Source organism: Chrysochloris asiatica, unplaced genomic scaffold (assembly GCF_000296735.1).
Source record: "Chrysochloris asiatica unplaced genomic scaffold, ChrAsi1.0 scaffold00078, whole genome shotgun sequence".
Classification (NCBI taxonomy): domain Eukaryota; kingdom Metazoa; phylum Chordata; class Mammalia; order Afrosoricida; family Chrysochloridae; genus Chrysochloris; species Chrysochloris asiatica.
Window position 1 is genome coordinate 898,156 of NW_006408596.1, and position 12,768 is coordinate 910,923.

At 46.1% G+C, this 12,768-nt stretch overlaps 1 protein-coding gene across 1 annotated transcript; it reads right to left on the reverse strand.

Moving 5' to 3' along the window:
- Positions 1-11,523: 11,523 nt before the first annotated feature.
- On the reverse strand, positions 11,524-12,392 carry ZNF664 (zinc finger protein 664). Its single transcript, XM_006865364.1, has one exon. It carries the CDS (start codon positions 12,362-12,364, stop codon positions 11,579-11,581), a length of 786 nt encoding a protein of 261 aa, XP_006865426.1. The 5' UTR covers positions 12,365-12,392; the 3' UTR covers positions 11,524-11,578.
- Positions 12,393-12,768: the final 376 nt, after the last annotated feature.

Sequence of the window (12,768 nt, forward strand, 5' to 3'; positions counted from 1 at the left end):
GGTGTGAACCACAAGGTTGGTGATTCAAACTCACTAGCCACTCCTCAGAAACCCTATCCTAGTGTGGCACTGTGAGTCAATGCACTGGACTGCAAAGTCGATTTGAACTGCCGAGTTGGTGGTTCAAGCTCACCAGCTGCTCCTTGGAAATCCTATTACAGGGTTGCTGTGGGTCAGAATTCACTCAATGGCACTTAACAATGGGTTGGAACTGACTAGAAGGCACTTAACAACAACTTAGGATTTGGCAAATGCTCTCTTTTATGGACTGGAACAAAACCAGCTGCTGTTCTAAGGACAAAGCCTCCCAGAGCTCAGACACACAAGTTTTGGGGACTCGCCCTCGTCAACGGGAAGAGACTGCTAAACTTAAATGGCGGCTGCTTAGACGTGCAAGGAGCTCTGGTAGCGTAGTGGTTACAAATCGGGCTGCAAACCGCAAGGTCAGTAGTTCAAAACTACCAGCTGCTCCATGGGACAAAGATGAGGTTTTCTGCTCCCGTAAAGATTTACAGCCTCAGAAACCCTGTACAGGGTTGCTATGGGTCGGAACCGACTCCATGGCACGCAGCAGCAGCAGCTTAGAAGTGCCTTTTCATTTTTTTGCTTTTGTATCTGTCTACAGTGACACACACAAAAAGATAACCAAATACATTTTCCTTAACTCACCTTGCATAACCTTGTATGGTGGTGGTGGTGGTGGTGAGACACTGGGTCAGTTTCGACTCACAGTGACCCTGTATAGGGTTTCTGAGGCTGTAAGTCTTTATGGGAACAGAAAGCCTCATCTTTCTCCTGAGGAGTGACTGGTAGATTTGAACTGCTGACCTTGCAGTTAGCAGCCCAGCTTGTAATCCACTATGCTACCAGGGCTCCTTACATAAGCCTGTGTTGTTGCTGCCACTGAGTTGGTTCTGACTCATACTGACCCTGTATAGGATTTCCAAATAGCGACTGGTAGATTTGAACCACCAACCTGTGGTTAGCAGTGTTCATCTTGTTGTTGTTAAGTGCCGTTGAGTCGTTTCCGACCCATAGCGACCCTGTACAGGGTTTCCAAGGCTGTAAATCTTTACGGGAGCAGAACGCCTCATCTTTCTCCCACGGAGTGGCTGGTAGTTTCGAACTGCTGGCCTTAAGGTTCGCAGCCTGATTCGTAATCACTACACTATAGTGTCTAAACTCAGATCTGCAAGCAAATAGTCATATCCTTCTTTAGAATTCTAAGGGATATCTATTATGAGGGTTCCACCCACATGAAAGAACTATCAATTGGCCATTCTGGGGTCCCTCCCCTAACTCTTCCCAGGGAAAGAGGCCTTGTTTCTCTTTCTGTGCCAGTTCTTGAAAGGAAAAATGTCATACCCCCCAACCAAAAGTAAAGTGGATTCGAACTCAGAGCAACCCCACAGGACAGACTAGAATAGTCCCACAGGGTTTCCAGGAGTGTACATCTTACAGAAGCAGACTCCTCATCTTTCTCCCTCACAGTGGCTGGTGGGTTTGAACCATCAGCTTTCTAAATCATTCTTGGGTCCAAGAGGCACAGGTAACTGCAGATAATCTGTTTAGAAAGTAGTGGAAACGAGGGAGTTTCATTTCAAAGCCAACAACAGGTAGGGACTCCCTGCAGCCCAGTTACATGTTGTTGTTGTTAAGTACCGTGGAGTTGGTTCTGACTCACAGTGACCCTGCACAGGGTTTCCGAGGCTATAAATCTTTATGGGAGCAGAACGCCTCATCTTTCTCCTGCAGACCCACTGGTAGTTTCGAATCGCTAACCTTGAGGTTGGCAGCCCGACTCATAACCACTACGCTACCAGAGCTCTTTGCAGCCTAGTTACTAGTCTTGGATTATGTAGAAACACATTTTTTTTTCCTGTAGAGAATGTACGGCCTTCATATATTCATTATTAAATAGAAAAGTTAGTCCGCAGCCTCCAATACACACACACACAAAAAACTACATAAAGTCTAACAAGATAAAATTAAGGAAAAGAAGTGATTAACAGTAATAAATGGAACCACAAGGAATCAGTAAGCAGAATAATGAACTGCCCAGAACTAACCAGAGTCTTTGGGGAAGTGGCGGAGGAGAGCCTGGGAAATGCAGCAAGTCTAATCAATGAAATACAGTATGCAGTATGAGGAACGAGCAAGGCTTGTCTATCAAAATATCAATTAAAGAATCTAGCGATTTATGGCTATCTCTAAACTATATTAGAAGATCCTCCAGATGGATGATTTTCTAGAAAACTATAAATGGGGTAGAGGTATCTGAATAGACTTACCAGTCCTGGAAACAGGCGAAATGTCAAAATCTAATAAGCTCAATCACCAAGGATCATGCCATTAGAGATGAGCTTGGCTGTGCTTTCTGAACTGTGTAGTTTCTTCTAGAACACTGAAGATAGAAAGCTTCTAAATGTGTCTTTAAATGAGACGCTTTCACTGTGCAATCTAAGATTATGCTGTTGGCGTTAGGTGCTGACAAGTCAGCTCTGACACATGGTGACCCCAAGTGCAACAGAACGAAACACTGTCCAGTCCTGCACCGTCCTCACGGTCACTGCTATACTTGAGTCCATTTTTGAGGCCACTGTATCAGTTCATGTCACTGAGGGTCTTCCTCTTTGTCACCGACCCTCTGCTTTTACCTAGCATGCTGTCCTTCTCCAGGGACTGGTCTTCCCTGACAATGTGTCCAAAGTATGTGAGACAAAGTCTCCCCGTCCTCGCTTCCAAAGAGCATCTGGCCGTACTTCCTCCAACACAGACTGTTCTTCTGGCAGTCCATGGTCTAGTCAGTATTCTTCACCAACACCCCGAATTCCATTCCCAGGTATCATTCCTTCTATCGCTTTCCTCTTTTATTGTCCAGTTTTCACATGCATATGAGGTTCATTAAAAATTCCATGGCTTGGGTCAGGCGCACCTTAGTCCTTAAAGTGACAGCTTTGCTCTTTAACACTCTATAGATAGCTTTTGCAGCAGATTTGCCCAGTGCAATATGTCATTTATTTCTTAGCTATTGCCTCTATGGGTGTTGACTGTGGACCTAAGTAAAATGAAACTGTTGACAACTTCAATCTTTTCTCTGTTTACTATGATGTTGCATACTGGTCCAGTTCTAAGGATTTCAATCCATACTGAAGGTTATACTCTTTGATCTGCATAAATTCTCAAACATTTTTCAAAATACTACGACCAAAAAAGGTTTTATCATTATTTTTAAAAGTGGCTTTGTATATTAACAGATGAAAGGAATAGGAAATTTAGATACTCTCAATAAAGACTCAAACACCGCTCTAAAATAAAAACTCGAACACCGTACAGCTTGAATGAAGGAGTGCTTACGTACTTGACTGCTAACAGACAGGTTGACAGTTTGAACCCACCAGCTACTTATGCAGGAGAAAGATGCCATCATGGTGGTGGTGACTGTATGCTGTGGAGTCGGTTCCGACTCATAACGATCCTGTATGGAGTTTCCGAGGCTGTAAATTTTTACGGGATCAGAAAGCCTCATCTTTCTCCCATGGGGTAACTGGGAGTTTCGAACTGCTGGCCTTGAGGTTTGCAGCCCCATTCATCGCTCCCACCTTCTTTCTCTGTCTAGTTGGTTCGCAAACTTCTTTGAGATAGCGACTAGCAATAGGCTACTGTGAGTGGGAGTGACTTAATTTCTTTCCAGAAATGCAAATTGGCTCTCTTCCTTCCTGAGCTCTGTTGTTAGCAGTGTAAAAGGATCTATTATATCTTCTTGATGGAACTATTCCTTTTATGAATACCAAATAACGCTTTTATCCACTGGATGTTCTGCCCACGCCCCCACCCCCACCCAAGCTGGAGTTTTCTTTTGATTGACAATAATACCATTCCCCCGCCTTTTTTTGGGGGGGGCGGGGGTATTTCTCCCATATGTTTTCCAGTCCTGTATTGCAGCCTTGTGGGTCACTGTGTTCTCTTGCCATCCACATGTGTACGTGTTTGTGGTATATTTTTTTTATCCAAACTTGAAACTACCCATAGATAGCAGAACGTGGCCCATACCCATTAACTATGATGAATGGTATCCTTGAATTTACTGCTGCCGGCTTTAATTTCTACTTGATTGCTCTTTTCCTTTCTCTTCCTGCTGTCCTGTTACACAGCATACAGATGGTTCAGGGCGTTTTCCAACGTTGAAATAGGTCATCGGGTCTGCTGGCACTGTGGGTTAGGCGTTGGACTAACCCACAGCCACTTCTATGGAGAAAGAAGAGTTAGAGTCTCAGAGTGCCTGAGTATGGTCATTTTAAGTTGGAATTTACTCAGTGGCAGTGGATTGTGGTGGGTATGTACCAGTGAAAGCCCCCAGCTTGTGGTCCTCGGGTCCTTAGAAGCAGAACTTACTTCTCTTAGGACTAAAGTCCCTGGCAATCTCTTCCTCATCTCAGAAAAGGGGGGCACAGTAGAGGGGAGAGTTCTAGAGCCAGAACGTTTTGGGGACACCAAGATGAAGACTCAAGATGACTGATTAAACATGGATAAGGGATGTCATCTCGTGTCCTCCAGGTTAAATGCGGCATAGAAAGTGTACGCGGCTGAACACATTACCAAGCAGTGTGGACTGGTTTATCTGAGGACTTCAATACAACCAACAGCACTGGGGAGCCTGCCCCGATTTCAGCCTGAACCGCCTCCTCTGCAGCCAGGAGATAGGCAGGTGTGGATCTGGGTTCTCTATTCAAAGTTCCCTCAGAAGTCCCACCTGCCAACACCCACACAGCTTACCGAACTGACCTCCAAACTTCAACACATTACGTTCCACTGAACCGGGGCCAACAGCGCATGCACGAGTCTCTTCACAGCACAGATCCTCACAACGCAGCCCAGCGTCCCAATGACCCACCACTGCCCTGCTCCAGGTGTCTCTGCACGATGGGGGGGAAGGGGGGGGCAGCACAGTTACATTAGCTGTGTGTTCTGATAAAGAACACATGTCCCTAGTTTGATGAAAGCCCTGCTTTTAGAAACACACATATACACAACATTTTACACACAGATACGTGAGGTTCTAACCTCCCTGAAGGTCACCTAAGGAAACCAGGTTTAAAAGCTCTCCAAAGCACCCCTGCATTCTAATTCCTGTGGAGGAGAAGCCCTGGGCCAGAAGAGAACTGAGAAAATGAGGGGTGAGCAACATCTTGAATTTCTTACAGAAACAGAAAATCAGAAATACAGTGGGGCTTCAAAAAGTACGTGGATAGATGGAATGAAAAGACAGTGGCAATTTTCTACAAACTTTTTCTTATAACTTTTTATTGTGACTTGAGTGAAGGTTTACGAACAGATCATCAGTTCCACATCCAACAAACCACACACTTTGTGTCATAACAAGGACTGCAATCCCCTCCGTGTGCCATCAGTTAGCAGTATTTACCTCTAGTCACTCCCCCACCCCCACCCCCATCCACCCTGTAACCATCATCATTCCTGTTGTTAAGGGCCGTGGAGATGGTTCCAACTCATAGCAACCAAGGAGTGGCTGATGAGTTTCAATCGCTGACCTTATGGTTAAATCAACCTTGCGGTCAGTGCTTTAGCCTACATTTGTTGGTTGTTATGTGCTGTGCAGTTGGTTCCGACTTGTAACGACCCTGAACAGGGTTTCTGAGGCTGTAAATCTTTACGGGAGCAGAAAGCCTCATCTTTCTCCCACGGAACAGCTGGAAGTTTCGAACTGCTGACCTTGCGGTTCGCAGCCTGATTCATAACCACTATGCTACCAGAGCTCCTTCATAGAATTTAGCATGAAAATATTCTTAACTTTTGACAACAGTGGTCTCACACAATATCTGTCCTTTTATGACTGACAAATTTCACTTAGCATAAGTTTTCCAGGTTCATCCATGTTGTGAGGTGCTTTGCAGATTCTAAGTTACTCTTCAATATTGCGTAATATTCCATTGTGTGCATGTGCCAAAGTTTGTTTAACCATTCTTCTGCTCCACAAATTTATGGAAGCCCCCTCATATAACTGGCAGGGCACACACACAAAACATGGAGTCTGACTGTTGTTGTTGTTAAGTGCCGTCATGTCAATTCCAACTCATAGCGACCCTGTACAGGGTTTCCAAGAAGCAGCTGGTGAGCTTGAACCGCCAACCTTGCAGTTCAAGCGGCTTTGCAGTCTGGTGCATACCCACAGTGCCACACCAGGATGCTGTCATTTCCCTCTAAAAGCACATCTGATTTGCATATACTTCTGATCTGAGTGGGAATCCTGATGTGGCATAGTCGAATTAGTGTGGGACTGCTAATTGAAAGATGGGTGATTCAACTCCGCCATCGCTCCTTGGAAACCCTGTATAGGGTTGCTATGAGTCAGAACAACATGATCTGAAGGATCCAAAGCTTTGATCTGTATGATGTCACCTTCTACCAAAAGGCAGACCAGGGTTTGCTAACAAGCACAGGGCCAAAGGCCTGGTCCTTGGATTCCCTCACCATCTGCTAATACTATCAATTGTAATGGGGTGGGTGATAAAAAACAAGAACTCTTAAGGTTGCATTTCCATATGCTTATAAAGTTATCCCACCTTCTGTATGCTGGGTAATAAAGATGCCCAGAGCCCTTCCTGCCCTGGGGGTCCCCATTAGCCTCATGATCCATGGAAGCTGGACCATCTCCTGGAGACTCAAGCATGTCTAGGAGTTTATGCTCTTGTGGGTGACCTCCCATGTTACATGCGTGTGATACTTACCGTTTCAGCTTGGACACAGAACCCAGACTTCACACCAGTTTCTGTAAGAAATCCACTCACTACCCCACACCCTGTTACTTCAGGGAAGATATTGTGCCCATGTGGATTTCCACTCTCAGGTCGCCCTCAGAGATGATGTGGGACAAGTCCCAGAGCACAGCCACACAGCGATGATCACAATCAAGGGTGTCATACGCACAGAGACATTATAGCGACTCTACACGGAAGTCTTGGGAGTGTCGCATGATAGAAAACTGGGAAATGTCAGGCTTTTAAAAGTTCAAGGAGAAATTCTGTGATCTTTCATTCCATTTTCCCACAAACTTTTTGAAGCTCGTTGTGTTGTAAAAAAGACCAAAATGTGACACTCTGAAAGTGAGCACATGCTGTCTGCCGGAAAATGTGGCAAGAGTGCCCACTTTGAGTCTGTCACATTTTGTGGATAGTGTGGACAAAGCGGTCACCACGAGGTTGCCACAAATCTTTAATTCGTATAAAACATACTATCTGAAAAGTGCAGAACAAGGCATGCCTGTATGTAACAATGTGTCCTAATACCCACCTTCCTGTCTGTCCATGTCCAGACTGTCCTAAGAGAGTCCTGGTCTTTACTACCCACTCGATCCTGACCCCAACCCCACCCCTGGATGCTTTAGTACCATCCTCCCAAGTCTGTCCCTCCAAAGCACTGCTGAACGAGAACTCTGGGTACCACCCAGATGTCTTCCAGCATTGCCCACTGGGACTCACGTTCTGGTGCCTTTTTCTGTTACATTACTAAATGCTGGACATTTTGCACAGGTTTACGGTATTTTGCTCCCCAAACGATCTCAAGAGCTAGGCACTTTCAAAACCATTTTATAGGTGAGAACTGATTGTTAGACCAATGAAAAAGCTGCAAAAGATCCGAATAAATGTAATCTTCATTCTTTCCAGCTCTCTTCATGTGATCCATACCTTAGCTCAGCATTGCTATTGGTGTTATTTATACTGGGCCCTGGCTGGTGATGATTTCAAATCCCTAAGAATCGCAGCTAATTGCACTGGAAAGTTACTTGATAGATAATTCAAAAATTTAAAATAACAGAACCAAGAGTTAGAAGGTCCCCTGGAAGGCATCGTGTCCAAGCTCACCCAACACAAAGGAATCCTTCTACCTGGGTCTGGGTGCTCAAAGCCTCCTACAGCTGTCCTTCTGACTGCTTGGTACTCGGATCCAAAGATCTTCCCGTCTTGAAGATGAAATGTCCCACCAATTCCCAAGTTGTCAACTGTGATGTCATCCTTGACCCCTCTCTCAAAGCCCTAAATTCTAGCAGGCATCAGGAGTAACCCAACAATGGGCCACATGTGCACGCCCCACACACACACACCTCATAAGGGCCAGCTTGGGTTGCCCCACATCATCATGGTGGGATGCATACAGACTTGCCCCCCTCATAATGAGTAAATGAACCACTGTCGTTGAGACCTGTAAAGAGCACAGACCACCACCTCAGCAAGGAGCACATCATGGCTAATGTCAGTGGGGCCAGAGAAGGGGTGACTCCACTGCTCAGACAGGTAACACACATGACCAGAGTGGGCCAGACTAGGACCAGGAGTTAGTTGTTAAGATGTCTCGATGAAAAGGTATATAAAAACCTAGGTAGTTGGTTTTTCCATCAGAGAATCTGTGGGACCCTTAGGCTGTGTTCCATGCTGGGACTTGCAGCAGGGCAGGCCTTCCACAGCATGCCACAGACCTCTCTGTTCATCACGTACGCATGCTACCTGCCTGGGCTGAGTGTTCTCAGACCCTGGCTTGCCTGGGACAGTCCCAGCTTAGTCCTGTTGTCTGCAAGTGAGTGCTGACCACAACTCCTTTACTCTAAGGTGTCTTGTTAACATACACGCCAATTCCCATACTTACACACAAATACTCACACTCACAACGCCTCCTTTACTCTTGTGTCTTAACTCACACGCCAATTCCCACCACACTTACAAATACTCACAACACCTCCTTTACTCTCATGTGTCTTTACATGCCAATTCCCACACTTACAAAACTCACAACACCTCCTTTACTCTCGTGTCTCAACGCACACACCAATTCCCACCACACTTATAAATACACTCATATTTGCTGTACGCTCAGGCATCTTGTTAACGCACATGCTAATTTCCACTTACACACAAATACAACACCCCCTTTACTCTCAAGCATCTTGTTAACACACACACCAATTCCCAACACACGTTCACACAAATACACTCATACTTTCTGTACGCTCACGCATCTTGTTAATGTACACGCTAATTTCCACACTTACACACTCACATCACCTCCTTTACTCTCAAGTGTCTTGTTACTACACAAGCCAATATCCCCCTACACTTACATACAAATACACTCACAACCAACTACATGCCACACAACTACATGCCAAACACAGAACCCTGTTATAAAGTGATTTTATTAAATTGATTTGGACATACTGTAGGTCAAATAATATTTCCCAAAGATAACAATTATGGACTTTAAAGCTTGACATAAAATTAGTAGCTTCAAAAGTGTTAGTCATATTCCCCAGCAACAGCATGATAAAATAATTCAACTATGTAGAAATATAGAACTCTAGGACTAGTTGGGAACTCGGAGATCATTCAGCCGAATATCCTCATTCTGTACATGAGAAAACTAGACTCAAAAGTTCAGCAATTTGCCCAAGCTCACATACCTAATAGTGATAAAGCTAGAAATCAAACCGAGTTTTCCTAAAACTAAAATTCTATCAATGATATTTCAACGGGCTCTCTATTAACTAAAATCTAGGTTTTTCTCTACTGCTCCACGCTATTGGGACATGAAAGAATGACAGACACTACAGTAATTCAGCGTCTCCAAATTCAGGCCTGGAAGGGGCTTTCTTAAATAATTAAACCCGCCCTCTCTCTCTACCAAGGAGATGGCTGTCAAGTGTCGTATCCAAAACTTTTGAGTAGATGTGCCTGAACCTCCAGACATGGAGCTCTTTACCCTGAAGTCCCACCTGGGGGTTCCAAATCCACCCACTCATTGGGAGCTCCTTTTGGGGGCCCCTCCATGCGCTGAGGTTTTAGTTATGCAAAAACCCCTTCCAGTCAAACGGAAGAAATTCAAAATGTGGAAAGGAAAAAAAAAAAAAAAAAAATCACCCATGGTTTCAGTATTTCCATGATCCGGTGAGTACTTCGTTTTCCAGCCTCTCCCACAGCTGACAGGTAGCACTAAGCTGGTCACCCACTTCAGAGCGTCAAAGATCCTCACTTTCCCCTAAAGACTTCCTGAGCAAAAGGACTACGTGTGGGGTAGCAGTGACGAGGAACGACAGGAGAAACAGAGGGAAAAACTGGCTGCTTTTTGTTGTCATTGGGGACTTTTGGTCTTCTAAACATTCCTTGAGTTCCTCCACATGAGTTTTTAATATCTAGCAAACAACCAAAACCAACCAACAAAAAAACCCCCCAGGCCTACAAACATCAGGATACTGAGCGGAACTCAGCACCTCCCCCTCCCCACAGCTGAGCCCCTCCACCCTGGGAAAGGCCTGCCCCACCCCCGCCCCCCACCAAGCTAAATCATCACCCAGTTTTATTTTCTTCATAGTACTGACTACCTCAACTACAGTATTTATCATCTGTCTCCTCCACAAGCAGGGACCTTGTCTGTCTCACTGTTCCCAGCACCCGGCACAGTGCCTGGCCCCAAAGGGGGCACTCAGTCACTATTTGTTAAATGAATGGAGAACAAAGAATGATCAACAACGGACAGTCGTGGCGAAAAGGGAATGGGCATGTACCCCTCAATGAAGGGGTAGAAAGGATGCTGCACGCCCACACATTATTGCCCATAATTACAGAAGCCGAGACTGACTTATGGGTGACTCCTCTGACCACCCGCTTCTCATGAGGGCTCCCCGAGCTACGCCAGCAGTTGCCTGCATTACAGGAAGGGCCTCTGAGGGCGATTCTGGATGGAGGCAAGTATCAACTTCGCTGGCGTCTTCCTCCCAGCTATTTACACTCAGCTATCTCCTCAACAGTTCAAGTTAAAAGTATGTGAGGACACGAGAAAGTCTGACTGACAGACAGAGAGACACACAGTGATTAGCAGAATCCATGAAATGAAAACAGTTCAAACAATGTTCAAGGGCATGTGTGTCTGCCAACAATTTCTCTAAAAGGCCAAGGGATGGATAGGACGAGTCACCTACAACCTAAAGTGAAATTGAATGCCACCTAGGAAGGGGTGGGTATTGACGGGTGCTTTGAGAACGACGTGTAGGGAAGCAGGTTCAGAAAGAATGACCATGTGATAACCTGTATAGAGGCTGAAGGGAATGGTAACCTCAAAAATACCAGAACATGAGCTTGGTGGGAGCTGTCCATTCCAACTGGATTCACCAGTATGCCTTAATCAAGAGGAAGGGAGGGCCTGGGGCCCCAGAGGGGACAGTGTCAGGAAAACTTTTCAGTAAAGCCGGGACAGAAGGTAACTCGGGAGGTTGGACGGTGACAGTGATTTTTACATCCTATTTCATCCACCGAAGCATAACACTGAAATCGCAGAAGCGCATGACCACAACTCGAACCTGGCTGACTTCCAGAGGGATCTCACGTTCAAAGCCAAGCCGTGGCACACACTTGACCTGAATCAAGAAATCAGCCTCACATAAGCCTTTGCACAAAGGATGTGCTGCTAGGGGATTGCCGCACAAATTTCTTGGGATCATGTGGGTATTTACAGGGGTTCCTTCCTAGTGGCACTTACGGGTTTTCAGATCTTTTGCTCTGAGCAAAATGTGTTATAGAACTGATATCTTGAGATGGTTCCTCTCCTTGGTGTGCACCCTCTGGTGGATGCAGAGGCTGGTGCTTTGACTGAAGGCCTTGCCGCACTCATCACATTTAAAGGGCTTCTCCCCGGTGTGCACCCTCTGGTGGATGCAAAGGCTGGAGCTCTGACTGAAGGCCTTGCCGCAGCCACAGCATCTGTAGGGCTTCTCCCCGGTGTGCACCCTCTGGTGGATGCAGAGGCTAGAGCTCTGACTGAAGGCCTTGCCACATTCATAGCATTTATAGGGCTTCTCCCCGGTGTGCACCCTCTGGTGCATGCAGAGGCTGGATGTGTGCCTGAAGGCCTTGCCGCACTCCTCACATTTGAAAGGCTTCTCCCCCGTGTGCACTCTCTGATGCATGCAGAGGTTGGAGCTGTTACTGAAGCCCCGCCCACACTCACTGCAGACATAGGGCTTCTCCCCTGTGTGAACTCTCATGTGGATCTGGAGGTGGGAGCTCCAATTGAAGGCTTTGCCACACTCGTAACATTTATAGGGCTTCTCCACTGTGTGAATCTTCTTGTGTCTGTTAAGTTTGGTAGTCGTGCTAAAATCTTTCCCACAATCATCGCATTTATAGGCCTTCTCGCCAGTGTGGTCTCGCCAGTGAATGTGCAGCTCTGATATATGGAAGAAACCCTTGTCACACTTGTCACACTTGTGGGGCTTCTCGGCACTGTGGACTTTCTGATGCATAAAGAGATCAGCTCGCTCAGAGAAGAATTCCCTACACATGGGGCACTTGTAGATCATGTTTCCTATTTGGTATCGTGAGTGTGAGGGGAAACGGTCCTGACAACTACCCTAGTCCCGGGGCTCCAGGCTACTGGGCTCAGACAGACTCTCATTTGGCCACCATGGCCGCTTGGCTCAGGCCTGCTCTGTCAGGTAAGTTGAAGGTCGGCCTGAGCTTCTCCCTGCCTGTCTTTCTATGGAAGGCTTCTTTCTGCATAGTGTTCCTCACGTCGTCTTATTATTACTAATTATAAAGGGACGTCTACTCGTGCACAGACTCTGGTACTCATGGACACAGAACCGCCTGTTAGATTCTGAGCTATCACCATGCCAAGGGGCTCCCAAGGTGCAAACCTTTGCAGCTTTGAGCCCCTGCAATCTTGCTTGTGCAGAACAACGGTGTGTGCCTCACTCCTAGAGCA

Bases quoted from the DNA above. Each gene is read 5' to 3' on its own strand.
- ZNF664 (XM_006865364.1), bottom strand. From the start codon at position 12,364: ATGATCTACAAGTGCCCCATGTGTAGGGAATTCTTCTCTGAGCGAGCT.